The 19379-nt window shown below is 38.8% G+C and overlaps 1 protein-coding gene across 5 annotated transcripts in view; it reads left to right on the top strand.

The window, feature by feature from the left end:
- The window catches only part of MTO1 (mitochondrial tRNA translation optimization 1), a 399278-nt gene that overhangs the window by 343641 nt on the left and 36258 nt on the right, over positions 1–19379 (top strand). For 3 of the 5 annotated variants that reach the window (XM_044069378.1, XM_044069380.1, XM_044069379.1), the window contains exons 11-12: positions 3787–3905; positions 5221–5378. The exons of 1 other annotated variant lie outside the window; for it this stretch is intronic. In XM_044069378.1, coding sequence (XP_043925313.1) covers positions 3787–3905; positions 5221–5378 — 277 coding nt within the window. The remainder of the gene's footprint in view (positions 1–3786; positions 3906–5220; positions 5379–19379) is intronic. One more of the 5 variants, XM_044069381.1, reaches the window with a different exon arrangement.

Genomic DNA, 19379 nt, shown 5'->3' with positions numbered 1-19379 from the left:
AGTATGAATTTTCTGAAGGGTATGAAATGTGAAACTCAAATGTCTGTAATTTTTTTCTAACTTCAGTCTTTAATGATTTTACACTAATTTGCCAGAAAACCACAATGTTATGAAAAACGGACCAAAAATGTGATGCAAAAGTATAAAATAGCCACACAATACAGCTGGGAACCTGTCAAAGAAGGGACACTGTTTTAATATTAGTACTGTTAAATTGAGCAGCTAACAAAATAAGAGAATCTACTTGCACTTCTGAAATTAAAAGTAATCTATAACTCTGATCATTACAATTATTTATTAATTGTAAACTCTCCACGTTTTCTTCCAAATTTGCCATTTTGCGGTGGGATTATTAGGGAGAGAGCAACATTTTGAGCCAAAATTGGGGACAGCTGAGAGGTTTGGATATACCTAATTCTATAAAGCGATTTATTTGTGTGTACCTCTCAATGTCTTAACGCAAGAAATATGGACATGACCAAATATATTGGGGGAACATACAAACAGTACTAAAAATTGCTATTGTATAAACTTAGACAATTGACAGAATAACAGGTCTTGCTTTAGCATGCATTTTTCTGAAGAGTATGAAGTCTGAAACTCAATGTCTGTCATCATTTAGTGACTTCATTCCTAAATGATTTGCCAGAAAACCAAAAATAAGCAAAAATCTATTCATTCTGCAAAAATCTGGACAGTTAAGATGTGTAGTTTAGCCGGGGCTGCCTGAATTTGCTGCCCTTCCCCCTCACAAAATCATGTTCGAATGGGGCCTCCCCCCTGCAGCTATTCCAATGTCCCATTACTTGGCTCTTTCGCCCCATTTACCATAAACACTGTAATTTGCATACTGCTTTACTTCTACAATGATTTGGATTTCATTTCAAAGTTTTATTTTACATTTTACAGCACAAACACTAAGACATCTGCTGAACAAAGCAGTCTCACAATGAAAATAGACTTAGCATTAAAACTTTCCTACCCTTAAAACTCACATTCACCGAAACAGCATTGAAACCCACATTCAAAGAAAATACATCTGGCCAGTGGCAGACAAAGATTAACTTTGGGCTGTTTTCAAATCATAGGCCCCTTGCACAGGAAACATACATGTGTTCTTTGATACACCTTCCCAATTGCATTAAATTATATTCCTTGTATAATACAGTACAGTTGTTAGAGGGTGTTTTAAATTTAATTTTTTGAACATTTTTCCAGTAAACAATGAAACAAAATGCATGCACCAGTAATGACAAAACTGTCCAGTTCAGAACCTTTCCATCATAAAAGTCTACTCAAACCTCTACTATCAACCAGTATCAGTAAATATGCACAATCTCTTCAGATTATCTAAATAATAATCATCTAAATAATTCCACTTTAAAGAGATCTGTAACTAACGAAGAGGTTGCTGGTAGCAAACAATTTTATATTTCATTGTTTCAGCTACAAAAAAGTGCTTGTTGCCCTTTAGGAATAAATTGCCTAGGTTACATTAAAAAACGATAAGCTAGTAATATTGCAACAGGGAATGGATGGCAAACTGAAACAGTTTCATCGTTACTAGGTATCTCCACCAAAGAGGACATTCTCAGGACTGCAGCATCCACCCCCTTTAAAAAGTACAACACAACACTGTATCAGCAATGCATCTATATACTGTGGGAGTATAACCCACAGCCTTCTGCATCAAAAGCAAATATACTACCTGTTGTGCTATTAACAATGCAAGCAGGCTTAGCATAAGCAGTGCTAAACTTCTCTTCAAGCTCTCAGCTCCTTGTAAAATCCACTTCACATTCAACTGTATCTCTCAGCATTGAAGCACAACAAATCTGGAAAAAGCCAAAATTTATTGGGGGGGGCAAAAGCCCAAAAACTAGGGGTACATTTTAAACATTGGTTGTATAATCTTGGAAAGTTTCTAGAATAAAATGCTGTGCTATCACCATGCATTTCACTCCCAAGTCTTGAACTCAGAACCCTGTGCACTACAGTCAGAGCAACGTACCACTATGCCAAATCAGCTGTTTCTTGAAAGATGGGTAGACTGAAACTTAAATGGCTATCATTTAGTGAATTCAGTTCTCACCATAGCTGTCAACCTCTTAGCACAAAAAAAAAACTGGACAAAGCCAGTACTGAGGGAATACAGCCCCAAAAATGGGGACATATTTCAAATATTGATCTTATAAACAGAAAATTGCTAGAATAAAAGGTTTTGTGTTACCATGTACTTTCTGAAGAATATGAAGTCTGAAATTCAAATGCCTGTCTTTATTTAGTGAATTCAAAATCCAGAAAACCACAGATTTTATGAGGAACAGAACAAAAATATGAGGCAAAAATTTCACAAGTGGTGGTGGGTAGGGAATTCAAGCTCTTGCTGCCTGCTCCCAAGGTACAGAGTTTGAGTCTAGCTACCAGTGATATTTAACTGGTGCATTTCATACACACCAGCAGTCCAGATTCGTTGCGCATGCTCCGGACTGGTTCAGCAGCAGTCTGGACTTGGGAAAGGTCTGGGACTCGTGTTTGTTGTTTTATTTATTTTTTTCTCTTTTTTTTTGTGCAGCTTGGGAACGAGCCACCCCTGGTGATAAGGCCAGCTTTTAGCTGTTCTTAATAAAAATGCTATGTTCCTAAGCTGTGGCAGCTGAAGCAATCCCCAGTTTTCAGTGCCTTGGACTGTGGCAAAGATATTTAACTTGCCTTTTCCTAGCTTTTTGTGTACTTGAACAATCCGCTATCAGATCATCTTAAATGTGCATACTCTATCTCTCACTTTCTGCCACTGGGTTTATATCAGGAAAACGAGTATTCATCCCTGTAACAGAATGGACCGTATCCCTCTATACTGTCAACAGCCTCACCAGTGTCACTGCACTAGAGACTTGTTCAGAGAAAAATCAGAATTCTTCACACACTCATCAGCTGCAGCACCACTGCAAAATCTTAACCAAAGTTTGCTAACTTCCATGTCACTGCATACCATTTTTTTTAACCAAGCTTCAAATGTTACTGTCCTGTGTCGGTATTTCTTCTTTGCTTAACCTACCATGGTCATGTACTCCTGCTGCATCTCATAGCAAATCTTTACTCTGACTGTTGACATTTTTAATCACAGCAAAGATCTCTCAATCAATAACTAAACCTTTGAAATATCTACCCACTCACTGACAGATTTTGTTTTTCTGTTCATTCAAAACATAATTTAAGACAAGTCTATGGTCTTTCTTCTAGTCTAAATGTTTGGGAAGTATCATCTAAGCTGCATACTTCAGTAATGAATTCTGCTAGCATTTTGTTTTGGAGTTGGCTTAATTTACAATTAAGATTAATTAACATATTAATTAATTTTGTACTGATTCTAGCTTGCCATTCATGTGCTGGTATACTGAATATGTTTCTGTTATGTCCAGTCATGTAAGTATGTTAGTTTGGTCATAGTTTAATATCAGTGTAACTGGCATTTTATTTCTACCTTTATGGTGCAGTTCTTACTCCTGGTTTGTGGCTGAAAATCCATCCACTTTGTTTTTTTTTCATCCACTTTACTAATGTATGGTAAGTAAATGGTGGGTATAGTTTGTAAGACATGAGTGCTTATAGTGGCAAAGTAGTGAGAAATCTGATATGGACTGTTTTAGAGGGTTCAGCTGACTTCAACTTTGTGTTGACAAATCTAAGTAGAACCAGCTGGATTGTTTACAGTTATCACCTTTTACAGTGTATAAGAAACATGGTTTATTTTGTTAATGGGAAACCATTTTCCTAATATTCCAGTGCATTTGACATGCTGACATACCAAGGTGTTGATGCGTCGCTGTTAGCTAGAGCCTTCCCAGAGTCATTAATGAAATTCATTGAACAACCAAGACTGGCACAGAGATTAAAAATAGAAGGTATGTCTTCACTTATTTTGTAAAGATATTCCTATGTAAGTTACCTCCCATAACTTTTTTTCTGTTTGGAATGGGATATGCACATTTGTTTAGAGTGTACATCACCTGTAAACATGGCACTTGAGACAGATTCCCCAAGTGGCAGGTCTTGGAATGCCTTAACTTTGTTTTGGCTGTATGGTGAGATGTCAGTTTTGCAAGCCATGTTTCACCCTAAATGGATATTTTCTCTTTTCTATGATGATGTGGGAGTTAGTATGTACAGGTAAGGGGGCGTGAAGTCTTTCAAATGGGGGAATGCAAGGGGAATAAACATGTTTTAGTGATTATCCCTGCATGTTTTCTTGGTGTGCATTAACAGAGTTTGCATCAAGTAATGTATTTACCTCTTGTGATATGTCCGCCTTTCATAGTGAATTAGTCTAGGTCCAGAATCACCTCTTTAATTGCCCTGCATCCTTTGATGATAACATTTTATTATTTGAGTAAACTCACTTTTATATTTATGACATTAGTGGCAAGTGCAGATTTCATGAACAAAATAGTTCCATATTCATTGTGTGTATAACATTAATTTATTTTCCAGTTATAGTACATGGTGATATAATCCAGCTTAAATTTAGAATAACAGTATCTAGTTATATTAATGTCACTGGTAGCTGGAATATCTTTATCACATGAAACTAGTACCTATTTTAGGAAACCTTTGAAGCTCACTGTTGAAATGTTGGGGCTATGTCAAGTCGCAAAACTGGGGGGGGGGGGGGTAAAGAGAAAAATACAAGAAAAGTGCAAATATCAAACTTCAACTTTCTCCTTTAAACCTTTTTTTTTCAGGAGGGCAAGTCCCTGCACCTCCCTCAATGCATGGGGTAAACTTCCCCCCAACAGTCCTTGTACTTTATCAACTCAGATACCTCAGAGAAAAGGGAAGATTCTGATAAATGACAAACATAGACTTTGTATATACAGGTCTACATTTTCAGTCATTCTGTCCCTGTTTTCCGGGACTAAGAGTCCCAACATTTAATTGGTTACCCACTTGTGATTATTATGATTGTGATAACAATCAGTTGTTTTTTGACTGCAGTAAGTTCCTTATTTTATATATAACTGACTGATTTTTTTCCTACTGCACTGCTGGAATCTGTATGGAGACTTCATGGAACAAAGGGAGCTGCACCAACCCTATATGATTTACTTAGTCTTATATTAATCTTTTGTTGGACAGACTTGTTTCTTTACACAAATAATACCCAACTTAAATTATCTTTATGCAGCTTAACTAAATATTTTTCTCATTCTTAATTCACAGCAGTTTATGAGATGCATGTGGAACAGCAGCAGCAGGAGATAGAGGAGGTTCAGAAGGATGAAGCATTAAGGTTGCCTGACAACTTGGACTACATGTCCCTCAACATTTCTCTTTCTAAAGAGGTGCGGGAGAAGTTAGCATTTGGTCGCCCTCAGACGGTGAGCATTTTATGCGCTCTTTGGTGTCCATACTTAGTGTCAGCAAAGGCAGTCTATGAAAAGTCAAAGTTTTGTTACAGCTGAGATGCTGAAGAATGAGTAGTGCATCTGTGTCCATTTATTTATTTTATTTTTTATTTCTTGGTATCTCTGTCTGCTGTCCATCAGCTCCCCACAGTCTAATGGCCCATTCCTCATGGGGTGAGAGCCATTCACAACCCATTCATTCCTTGTGAAAAGAGAGCCAATCATGGAGGAGTCATTCTAGCAGATATTGGGGTATTTTATGGATGTGGCCTAACCTCTACACCCTATTATTGATGTAGACTCCGTGTCACTGCCAAGAGACCTCACATACTCCTGATACAGAGGTGTGCCCTCTTTTTGACACACCTCCAGAAGGGGTACTGTCAGACTTTCCCAGTCAGCAAATGAAAATAAACAAATTTGGTCTGCAATGTCTTAGCACCGAAAGGAAGTAGCAGAAGGTAGAAACAAATTGATCAGTTGTTAATTTAAACTCTTGCATTCCCCAAGTTCAGGACTGGGAGCTGTAACTGGGGATAAGGACACCATGAACTGAATGAACTGTAGTGGTTCCTGATCATCGCATCAGAGGTTGAAACACAAAGTCAAGAGTATGGCTTTGTGTATGGGTAACAGAATAACTGAACTTAGCAAATCCAAAACCTTTCGTAATACTGCGGAATTTATAAATAAGATGCAGAATTGTCACCATCCCAAATGTTAGTCATTCTAAACAAAGCATATTGGTGAATCTGAAATTGAACCAACAAAGAAATGTGCAGATTTCTGGAGCAATGCCCTAATACTGCTGGGTGCACAGTACATAAGGAGGAATCCACAGCTTGATATTTTGCCATTGGTATACCCTGAAGAATTGATAGCTCCATTGAGCAACAACAGATCGTAGCTTCACTCCTGAGCCCATTGATCCTAGGTTTTTATATCGCTGAGAAACTTGGGGGTCACAGATGCCCAAATGTAAGGACAAAAAGTTTTCATTCAAGGTCTCAGTGATAAATGCCAGGTCAGCATCACACAACAGTTCAAAGATAATATAATTCTAACTGGAATTAGAATTGGTTTATCCAGAAGGGTCTGCCATTTCATTCTCTCTGCATCACTCTTAAAAGTGCAAACTGGCTGCCAGTACAACACCATACAGGTGTACCGATGTTGCACATAAAATCCTCAGCAACAAAATTGTCAGAACATACCCAGTATTAACCATGCTGCAGGCCAAGAAATGCAGCAGTAATGCAGACCCAGTAGTTTGTTATCCACCGAACATGTATATACCCCTTTGTAGGCCCTAAACTGTGGAACCACCTTCCCAACAGTGTTACATAAAATGCCAAAGAAATTAAGAATTTGGTTTAAAGCTCCTGGAACCTTTGCAGAACAGCCACATGCTCTTGATTTAGACAACTTGCTATTACATAATTTACCACAGCTTTAGCCCCCTCTCTCACATGTGCGTGTATATATGCACACGCACACACACTCACTCTCTCTCTTAACATAAGCTGTACCAAACCCTATTTGAAGTGTGCTTATGATTCAGATGATGTCTCTTCCAGATCAGCTGCTGTTGGAACTATTATGAAATGGTTTGCATGGTTATGTGCTTGGAATTTACCTGAGAATGTTAAAATGGAAGCTTTGAATTCTACTTTAGATGGGAAGTTGTTTTTAGGGAAGTGTGATAAGAGAGGGAATCTGAGTGGGTGATTCAGATTTTTAAGCCTTCTTTCTACATGTCTGTTAAAGGTTTTACACCGATCTCAGCACCTTTTCTTTATAAAAAGACAACACAAGCGTACACAGCAAACTTCCTATGAACGTACGAAGTTTATAGGAGAATACTAGACTATACACACTGAAGGGACATTTTAAGCTTGGCCAATAATCCATGGCCAGAACCAAACTCTGTACCTTGTACATATGAGATAAAAACCTTAACCATTCTGCTAAACCCACCCACCCCATGCCAAGCAGACATTAAAAAATAATGGCATGAAGGCTCCAAAAAGAAAGGAGGAGCTTCCTAAAAAGAAGGACACTCCAACAAGTCTGAATGACGATCTGCAATTAGTAAACCCCCTCCCCACTGTGGCAAACCTTGAAATCTCCCCAAAAATCTGTCTGTATCTTTTATATTTCTCTCTCTCGCTGTGGCAACAAGTAATCTCAGACAAATGGGTTCTGAGAGTTATCCATTAGGGGTACATGTGACAGTGAGTTTCAGGGAATTCTCCTCATCCACCAGATCAGACTTTTTTTCCCCATCATTCAGCATATGTTGACTCAGGGGGTAATAGAAACTGTCCCACTTTCGCTGATGGTGAATGGTTTCTATTCAAGAATGTTTCTGGTACAAAAGAACGATGCCTCATTCCTTCTAAATCATGTCTCCCAAAGTTCAAAATATTATCCTTTCATGGCCCATTAGCACTGATTCCCCCTTTCAGTTATTTAGTAACTCTGGATTTAAAGGATGCTGATCACATTCCTGTAACATCAGATTTCATGTTTCTTAAGGGTTTCTGTGACTGAGTTATACTTTGTTTTCTGCATTGCCTTTTGGGTTATCCACTGCTCCTTGGGTGTTCACAAAGTGTCTAACTCCAGTGATAGCTATTGTAGGCTACACGTTATTAACTTGCTTGTATTTGGAGAGTTTTTTTCAATGTATCAGCAGTCTGTAACCTGGGTAAGGGTTCTTTTCAGACTGGAGATTCAAGAGAATATTCAAAAGTCTTGTTTGACTCCTCACATTATTATTTTCCTTGATTGTCTTCTAGATAAAGTCGATCTGTAGATCTGTTTTTGAGTTTTTCCATTGAATTCATGACTTCAGCAAGAGAGTTCCTCAGAATGATAGGATTCGTGCTATCCATGATTCTTATGATTCCTTTAGACAGAGTCCACATGTGAATGATTCAGTGGCACCTAAAATATGTATGGTCCCAACTTAACATTCCCTTACATTCCAAATTACATTTTTGGGATTTGTAAAAAGGGAACTGCTATGGTGGAAAGACCAGTTCTATCTGAATCTAGGTCTCCCATTTTCCCTTCTAGCTCCAGTAAGGTCTGCAACTATGGATGCCTCTTTGCTTGGGGAGCAATTTTTATAGGAATAATAGTGCAGGGTCCTTGGAACAAAAAGGACTAAAATACATAGACATAAAAGAGATGTTGGCAGTCATAAACGCTCCTAACTCTGTCATCTGTGGTCCCTTGGGCCATTGCAGGTGATTATAGACAACATCATAGTGATGTGGTATATAAACAAACTTGTGAGTGGGTGGGATCCAGAGCTTACCCTCTGTGCAGATTAGCCACGGTAGCCTGGGATATAGCAATTAAGCACAGTCTCGTTCTGCAGGCCAACAAGCTAAGCAGAACCAGGACATTCTTTGTGAATGGAAATTTAATCTGGGGGCATTCCAGTATTTGATCCAGTTTGGGGGAACACATCAGGCAGATCTTTTCACCTCTATTTACAACAAACAATTGGCAAAATTCTACCTCACGATTCCTTGAAAACTAGTCTGGAAAACTGATGCATTTTCATTTCCTTGTAGAGGAATGTTCCTGTATGCCTTTCTACCCCTTCTACTGATATCCAGGATTGAAGATTTATTTGGACTTTCCTTAGATCATTGTTGTGACTCCCTTCTGGTTCTCCTTTCTTTTGGGAATAGCAAAGGACAATTATCACAAGGTTCCTCACATACTTGGCCTACACACACACAAAACAGGGGTTGTTTGATACACTCCAACTTAAAATAACTTTAACCAACTGCCTAGGTAGTACAGTTTTAGTGCTTTTCAGGCACCCATTCCTTGAGAACATGTAGTAGGTATTAATGTAGGCAAAGAAACCTGCTGCTAGGAAGCTTTTATAGTTGTTGCCTAGTTAAGGACCAGAATCCTTTGAAGGTTAGTATTTCTGTGGTTTGACAATATTTGTGTGAGCTGTTATTCTCTGGTCTTTCTTACTCATCTGTCAAGGTTCATTTGTTGGTCATTGTGATGTCTCTCCTTTGGGCCAGTAATCAAGGGGCCTCAATCCTCACCTCTGACACCAGTGAGGGACATTCACTTGGAACAAAGATAAATACATACAGTATTTCCAGATGCAGCTCCCTGCACCAAGCACATTTTCTCTTAAGAGCACACATGGAGCACACTCCAGTTCTGGAGCTGGGTTTCCCTCTCTCTAGGCCCCAAATAAGACTCCCCACTGACACAGCTATAGAGTTAAGTCCTTAGCTGGGTGTTCCAAGCCAAGTCCTCCACCACCTGCTCTGTGAATTCAGTGCTCTGTGTCCATATTCAAAGTAGCTGACATACACACTGTCTGTGAGCTTTGGTTTTCTCACACACACACACACACACACACACACACACACACACACACACACACACACACACACACAAAACACACACACACATGGGAAAGGCTAGCACAAATTTACCCACTATGCCCTGGCTGTAAGGTAGATACACTGCCACCAGAACATCCACAAAGCCAGCTACTCTAAGGATATTGCCAGGTACCCAATTATACTGGGTAAAATTAATACTAATACCAGTGCTAATGTTGGCCAAACAGCAAGGCTTTCAGGAGCGGCCACAGTGTCACCAAATAAATATAAGTACTCTCAAAGGTTAAAATATTCTCTAAAAGACCATCCACAATGAAACATTTAAGTATATTTATTAATAACCAATAAAATAACATGACAATACTAAATATCGATTTACAGTAAACATCACAGTTTCAGTCACAGGAAATATTAAAAAATAACACAGATGGAAAGGTTCAACCAGATGCAGAAAAACAATACTTAACTTATCTAAAGAATTACTGTCCCCAGGTAAGATTATGTGGATGATTTGTCTGTCTTTGTCAGGTTTCACAAACAGAGAGCTGAGTGACATCTCTCACTAACATCTAAATATCACTTCAGTGCTGGTTATAGAATGGCATCACATCTAGACACCTGACTCAGTTTCCCACCCTACCCTTTTACTAGAAACTTGAGCCAGGATCTTGCACATATGTGTCATAATACACACAAATATATCTTTGCAAAGATGTGCTACAGCATCTGGAAGCTGTAAAGCAATTTTAACACTTCCACTCTTCCTACAGAGCTGCTAAGCCAGGCTTCTCACAGACATTTTGTCTCTGGCCTAAACCAGGTCATTTAATTTCAGACAATTTTGAGAGTTAGCTGGACTGAGATTAACCTTTCTGTTCCAGTATCCACTGTTACAATGTCTTCACTTCAGCAGTAACAGTACAGTCTGATATACAGGTGTATTTCTTTTCTGTCCAGTGGGACCCACTGTTGGTACATTTTTAACACAAGCAGCTTTACAAATACATTTTCATCACAAGCACCTGTACAAATCAGTTTGATATACAAATGACATATAATTCTTTACAAAACTCCAGCTAACTATGATGGCATATGCTACACATCCATTGCCTTACTTCTCCTGGCATAACTTGGCAGTACCTCGCATCATCACAGTCATTTCAGCCTGCCTGCCCATGGATCCTTTCCTTTCAATGCATCCTGCGTTAAAATGATTTTTCAAAGAACTTCTGCATACCTGTTCACCTAGAAAACAGGTGGCTTCTACTTGGGATCTTAACTTTGTATTGGAAAAAGTAACTCTTGCTCTGTTTGAGACAACTTATCAGATTAAGTTGAGGTTCATAACATGGCAAACAATTTTGTTGATAGCCTTGACTTCTGCAAGAAGAGTGTCTGAGTTGCAGGTACATATGGTGGGTCAACCTTGTATCATTTTCCACAAAGATGGAGTTTCCTTAAGAAGTAATTTTCTTTTTATTCCTAATGTGGTATTTATGCTTACTTTAAGTCATGCTATCCAGATTCTAAACATATGGCTCTGGGGAGAACAGATGTCCAAGCAAATATTTAAATTAAGCGTTATTGCACATGGGCAAGACTCCTGCTTCACCATCCTTACTTAATTGTAAATTCTCACTCTGAGGTCATTCCAGCTTACAGAAGAGTAATTTTTCTTTAAACATAAACATAAACATAATGATTCCTCGTCTTTGTTTGCCACCCTTGATGTAGCTGATTTAAAATGTACTATTTTGATAGTTTTGTCAGAAAAGAATGTTGATACCACATACACTGAAAATGACTTTCCACTCTGCCTGGAAATGATTTGTTGTGGTGGGCATAACAAAAAGGAGACACCATATAAAATTCATTACCTATCAGAACTAACTTATAGAGCTTAGCATGTTACATAAACACTACAGCTGACCATGGCCAGGCTACAACCCTGTTTTTTATATAAAAAAAATGTTTCCACAGTTTGTCCCGCTATCTGCTATCAGACCCCTACCAGCCAATGTGCCCATTCATTCCCCATCAGTGGAACACAGATCAACCTAATGAGGCCATAATTAAGGCAGCCATCCTGCATACACACTCTGGTACCTTGAGGAAAGAGGGGTTGAGCGATGGGTTGGCAGTGCTGGGCAGTCCCTCATTTCCACTAGGGATACAAGTTAGGAGACAACCCCACCCACCAGTAGTGGATGTATTTTCCCCTGGTCTCCCCCAAAGAAGTTTGATCTCCTTGAATGTTTCTCCCTTGTTCCCCTAAAGCAAGAGGCAGTTGGGCATGTCCTCTTCTTTACTCACCTTAATTGTCTGGCTGTTGCAATAGTGGGGCCGCTAACTGAACCATGGTCACCTGGGTTGCAGTCAGGGCTCATTCCCTCAGCTGCACTGACCCAAGATGTGACTACATGTATTTTTTTTGTTTGTTTAAGTTTGTCAGAAATGTAATGATACTAGTACTCAGTCAATCCCAGAGTACAGTTTAATGTATCATTATTGCTGGACACTAAATTTTATGTTCAGCCTGATGATCAGTGATATTTGCAAAAAGTGTTCAGTTGCCCAAGAGATTATTAAGGTTATCTGCATCAGCCTTCTTACACTATACTGCTGCAGATTTTCTAGACATAAGGTATGGGAATGACATTACCGTAAACTGTGTAAGCCTAATTACAGTATGGAAAATTTCTCTTCTCGCATATCTTGGAATGTAAAAACTGATGCTCCTCACTTAAGTTAGCTGAATGTCTCATCCATATGTTTTGTACAACAGTGCTGTGTCAGTACTCGATTCAAGTAATTTTACTTAACATCCCTGTGTTAACTGGTTATATTCTCATTACACTCTGTAAATAGATATATATTTTTTAAATTGGCAAGTAATCCTCAAATAGCCATTAACTGCACAGTGTGTAACTTTGAAACATCTGGAGAATTAATATCAGTATTGCAGGCATAACCACATTGCTGCAGTAAATACTGAGAAGTCACATTATTACCAATATGGAGCCCAGTATGCTTGCTAACTAACCAAGCAAATGGAACTCAAGGAAGTCAAGGTGAAGTGAAAAATATACTAATGATAAGAGCACACAATTCAACCAATAGTCATATGAATAATAACCCAAATGGTCATGTCTCTTGATGCCTTGGGGACCATGGACATTATTTCTCCTGTGCATTTGGTTATTGAAGCTGTAGGAATGGCACTATGTGATTTTCTTTGCCCACAGGGAAGTGCAACACCATTTGTATCTGCAGCTGAATGTCACTTCATCCATGTCTCCCCAATGAAATGCACTACAGGGAAATGCCTTGCTGCCAGGAAGCCTGAGCCCATTTTACTGCTGAGGTGTGTATGAGCCGCTTCCTACTTAAGAGATGAATTGAGACTGTAAGAGTTCAGCTTACAGTATTTTAAGATTTTTTTTCAGCATGAGCATATAAAGTTCTAAATGTGGTTTAGAAGGCAAATTTGAGACTGAAACACTTGGAAACCTATTGAGTGAGAAGCAATAATTGCTGGAAATGTATGAATTGGTTTGTTGCGGTCAAGATAAGGTTTGTAATTGTTTTGAAGATTATTTTTTTGTCAACTCTGTAAAAAGGGAACAGAGATGGCAGTTTAAACAGCTAGTGCTGTGCCGCCTTCTCCAAACTCCTTGGGACCTAGATGACATCTGGCAAAATAGTTTACTGGAGAGATCCTAAATGTCTTTAATGACCAAGACATGAAACACTGGTCTAGACATGGAAATGGTATTTGTTTGCTCGTTTGATTTTTTTTTTTTTTATTGTTTTAGCAATGTTTCTGAAATGTAAGTCTAGCCTTTTTGAGGTGGGGATGACCAGAACTGATTCAAGGGATACCCAAGCAAGTCTAAAAATGTTGCCTACTTAAATAACATGGTTTCTATGTGTAAAGTCAGTTAGTTTGTGCTTTTTTGGCAAATTAATAACAAAAAAAAATAACAGACTAAGCCAAAGGTTGGATGTTTGTGTGTTGGGTTGGTCAGCATCTGTACATTACAGTATGTGTTTTTGTACAAGGTAGCCCAAAGCACTTTTTCTGATCTGTAAGGAAGGCTCAGTGACTTAATTATGGTTTGGGAAGGTCCATATCATAAGAGTCTGAGAACCTGTGTATTAGATTAAGTAGATCACAGAATCATATTCATTTATTTATTCCATCAGTCTTCTGTCTAACATTCAGCATGTTTTTTGTCATAGTACTACTACCGCCCTTGTTAACTTTACTAATATTATTATCCACCATTGCAATGATGGCGATTTAGGTTCCTCCATCTTCTTTGACCTGTCCAAAGCTTTTGATACGGTCTCCCATTCTAAACTCTTAACTACACTCCTGGAATTTAAACTTAGCCATTCTGCACTTACATGGTTCCAGCAATGTTTAAGTGGATGCCAGCAAGCTGTAAAATGGCAACAAAATCTCTTTTTATTACTGCCTCAAACCTTGGGAGTTTCACAGGGAGCTATTCTGGGCCCTGTCCTTTTTATTATCTTTACTAACAATCTTCATACTGCCACCCCACTTACCTTCGTAGTAATGTGGATTCCACACTGATTTGTGCTACCCCAACACTACAAAAACTCCAAAAAATCATCCAGCAGTCATTTAATGCTGTGGAATTCTGTCTAAACAATGCACAACTTAATACTTAACCCTACCAAAACAAAACTCATGCTCTTCTGCCCAACTAGAGCTGTAGATGCCCACTCACCCTTCAGTATCTCATCATTAAACTATACAATTATTTCTCCAGTTTCCCAAAAAAATTACTTGGAGTGGTCATTGACCATAATATAAAATTTGATATAACACATATCACAAACCGTAAAAAAAGTTCACAAAAAAATAGCAACCCTGTACAGAAATCAACACTTTCTAAATAAATCTTCAAAGGCCACTATAGCAAGAACACATATTATCGCTATGCTACTGTGCGCCTCACAAATTCTTACAAACATTAAGAAATCTGACCCAGCAAAACTGAAAACTTTTTATAATAAAATTGCAAAGTTTGCCACCTTAACAAATTTCAGATCCCATCATTGTTTGGCTTTAAAACAACTATCCTGGCTCGAACTACCTAATCTACTTGCCTGTAATCAACTCACCCTCACCCATCGAATACTAAATCAACCAGAAAAAATACCAGTACTTCAAAATCTGATAATGCACTATTCCAATGACAGGGTATTGCATTCCACTAACAAATCCTTTCTAAATATATCCAAATCTAATAATGCAGCTGGAGTTTCCCTTTACACCAGTTGCATAGCCAGAGGTTGGAATTCCATGCCATTAAATATCAGAACTACTACTAACACTTCCAGCTTTAAATAAAAATTCTCAAATCACACCTATATGATTCCTGGGTGTGCTCTTGCACAAACCTTGATTAGGAAATAGATGTCTTAAGGCAGCTAAAGCAACAAACCTGTTATTTTTGTATTTGAATAGTCTACCCCTACTAAGCATTTGTATACTTAACTTGCTTGTTTCCTATCTACAATGATAGTACTGCTATTCTTTGCACCCTGTCTAGACTATATGATTTTTATCAGTGAAATGTATAACATGTATTTTCATTTTGTACTTGTATCTGAGATTGAATCAGTATCTGTATCTGCACGTTGTATATGTATCTTAACGGTTATTTACAGATGTGGAGCTTTTTTCCTTGGGCCTCCACTGAAAAAGGACATTTTGTCCAGTTGAGCCTTCCCGGTAAACAAATGTAAAATAATTAAAAAAATAAATTGTTTTTATTTACATTTTTATAACCAAGATCTAAGCTGCTCATTTTACGGGAATTATGTAGAGAACATAAATCAGAAATACTGATAGTACAATTCGGTGCTTTATAGACTAGGCAACTAAATATAGAAACAGATTTTGATGGCTTGTAAGGACCACTAAAACTCTTGCCTGTTTCCCTGCAGGCCCACAGCCATTGTTGAACTCTCACTGTTTTTGATTCTCTTGCTTAAAGCACTTCATCATAAAATATCTACGCAGTTAGGTAATTGGCTGTCTGATAGTATACTTTTAATTTTGGATGTAAAAGGTTCACATGTTAACCAGACTTTCATCTTTTCTGTGAGTGAGTTCTGAGAAGAGGGGTAAAAACACTGATGGATTATCCTTATAGCTACTCGAAGTAATGGGAACATATTAGGATAGAAATGATTTGAAGATAGCACTTAGGAAGGGTGTCTGCAGGCTCCCTAATGCAGCATTCTAAAGGCAGGCTGAAGTTGAATGGTTTATGTAATATCAGGGTTCATTTTCAAGTAATAATGCTGATTAGAACTTTATAAGCACTTACACGAGTGCAAGGATCGTGCTATCCCTAACAGAACCAAGATGCTATCCTCCAAAAAAAAGAAACCAATCTGGTGGTCCCCTGCCATAAACAAACTCTACAACAAAAGAAAGAAACTGCTGCAAAAAAGAGTAAAATCCCATGATTGGAGGAACTCCCTGGTCAGCCTCAGCAAGAAGCTCAGATCCCTCATAAAATCCTCCAAAGCTAGTTACGAAAACAAAATCGCCACTGTTTCTAAAGATAACCACAAAGCATTCTATAGCTGTGTCAAGAATCTCAATGGCAACACTCAGATCTGCTCTGAGTTACAGTACAATGGCATTAAATATACAGAACCAACTGATATTGCCAACATCCTGGCAGATAGCTTCAGTGCTAACTTTACCCCCCTCTCACCCCCTAAAGGGCTCATCTCTATACTGGAAGAATGCAAAGTTCCTGTAATCACGGCTGCATAGGTAAAAAAAAACACTCTCCAAAGCCAAGCACATGGCATCCATGAGACCTAACAACATCCCAGGCTGCGTTCTACACAAACTACAGAATGAACTGGCTTCCCACCTAAGTACCATGCTCAGTCATAGCCTCACCTCAGGCTTTGTGCCCACTGAATGGCGCACAACGATGGTTATCCCACTCAACAAATGGGGATCCAACATGGACCCCGGGAACTACCGCCCCATTAGCCTGACAAGCCTGGTCTGCAAGGACATGGAACATATCATCGTGGAACTTATAAACAAAGACATTGGTAATCTCCAAACTCTGGACCCCACCCAGCTTGGGTTTGTAAAAGGCAGATCATGTCTCCTAAACCTGATGGACTTCGTTGAAGTAGTCACCAAAGCTGTAGATAAGGGTAAGGTGGTTCACACAGCCTATCTAGATCTCGCCAAGGCTTTTGACACCATCCTCCACTCTGGAATTATAGATAAACTTACTAAACTAGGTATAAATCCCTATGTCACAAGATAGGTTGCCAACTGGCTCAATGACAGAACCCACACTGTGAAAGTAGCAGACTCCAAATCCGACTTCAGACCAGTGACAAGTGGAATACCACAGGGTTCAATCCTGGGTCCTCTCCTGTTTGGTATCTACTTCTCTAAAGTACAGGCTAACACAGAAGGTCTTTGGCTAATGAAGTTCGCAGATGACTGCAAACTAGGAGCCATAATTGAAACTTCTAGTGTTGTGGGCATCCTACAAAAGGGCCTCACTGAGACAGATGCCTGGTGTCAAAGCCATGGCCTCAAGCCCAATGCCAAAAAATGCATGGTCATCCCTTTTGGTAAAAACTCTGTACCCATGAACTACCACATAGGCGATAGTCTACTTAACACCAAAAGTGTGATAAGAGACTTTGGGACACAGGTGGACAGTAGCCTCTCCTTTGATAATCACATTGCCACAGTAGTCAGGAAATCCTATGTGGCACACCTCATCACAAAAGGTTTCTCATCCAGGAAAAAAGAGGTAATTGTTCCCCTCTACTCATCACTCATTAGACTCATTATAGAGAACAATGCCCCTTTTGATGTACCTCACAAGACCTCTACAACAACTGGAAAGGCCGCAGAAATACTTCACTAAGAGGATTACCGGCCTCAAACAGATGCCCTACGCAGACAGTCTCAAAAAACTCCAGCTTTACTCCATCGCATATCGCCTACTCAGAGGCGATCTCTGCCTAACATACAAAACTATGTCAAACCCAGAGCTGTTGGATATGCTCCACTTAAAGAAATCCCAATCCCCTCAGAGCTACACACTCTACGGACATAAACCTTGTCACCACAATAAACAGAACATGCTGGAGGGATAGATTCCTGTCCCAGAGACTTCCCATCTGGAACAAACTACCTATCTATATCAAACAAAGCTCCTCATTAGCACTTTTCAAGAAAAATATTGATGATTGGATGGGAAATAGGAAATTCATCCCAGGGATCACTTCTGTGGCTCTGTTCGACAGGGGCACAGGAAAATAATTTTCTTGGGTGGCAAAAGCCAGGGTACCTTTTTGGCTAGGCTTATATAGGCCCGAGGGGCCAATAGCCTAGTACCTACCTATGAAAGGTAATATTCCATTTGTACCATGTCACAGTTCATGGTATGAAGCTCTCCATTGGACAGTGTTAACTGAAACTATTAATGTGTACTATTGTACAGTGTTCTGTGCAGTACATAGTTGCTAAACTGGTATGATGTGATAGTGGAACAGTGAACTGCCCTTCACATTCAAAATGTTCCAGGTAAAACAGCAATATAGGATAACTTGATAATGCCATTCTTAAAAAAAATTATTGCCATGGAAGTTTCTGTAAAAGGACTGATTATAGAGTGCCTTGTGTTGGTCTCACTTTCAAAGATCACATTCATCAGAAGAGATAACCTGCAGCTGCTCATTGCTTTATAATTATATTGCGTTAGAACATGGTGGGCAGGGATGTCTCTAAAGCATAGGTTGTAATTCTACATCTCAACCTGGAAACATCAACAGTCTGGACAAAGCCCATGAAAAATAGGTACAAATCTGTGTTCTGATTAACATAAAATTTGCATACATAATTATGTAACCCCCGCCCACTGCAATGGAATGGGATAATTGGCTAGGCTTAAAATGGCTCATAAGGGCAGTTAGCTTAGTACTAATCTATGAACCAATGAATTATGGGATACCAGCTTTCAAACGCAAACTTAAGAAAAGACAACCAAAATATGACACCAGAGTCCCCCTGCACTGCAGCCATTCCAATGTCCCATTACCTGGCTATTTCGCCCCATTTACCATGATCACTAATGTGTGCATACTGCTTTACTTCTACAATGATTTGGATTTTAATTTTACATTTTATAGCACAATGTACAAACATTAATCAACATCTGCTAAACAAAGCAATACTGTCTCACAATGACAATAGACTTGGCATTAAAACTTCTCTGCCTTTGAAACTCACATTCATTGAAACACCACACCACATCCAAAGAATATACATCTGGCCAGTGGTGGATAAAGTTTACCTTTGGGATGTTTTCAAATTATTGGCCCCTTGCACACAAAACAGGAAACATACACGTGTTCTTTGATGCACCTTCCTGACTTTATTAAATTATATTCCTTGTACAGTACGGCACACTTGTTAGACAGATCATATTTTAAATTTATTGTTTGAACATTTTTCCAGTAGGCAATATGAACAATAACGACA

The sequence above is a fragment of the Protopterus annectens genome, chromosome 4.part0, assembly GCF_019279795.1.
Source record: "Protopterus annectens isolate FY-2018-M chromosome 4.part0, PAN1.0, whole genome shotgun sequence".
NCBI classification, from domain to species: Eukaryota; Metazoa; Chordata; order Ceratodontiformes; family Protopteridae; genus Protopterus; species Protopterus annectens.
The sequence above is the reverse complement of the archived record's forward strand: the minus strand, read 5'-3'. Positions and strand labels throughout refer to the sequence as shown.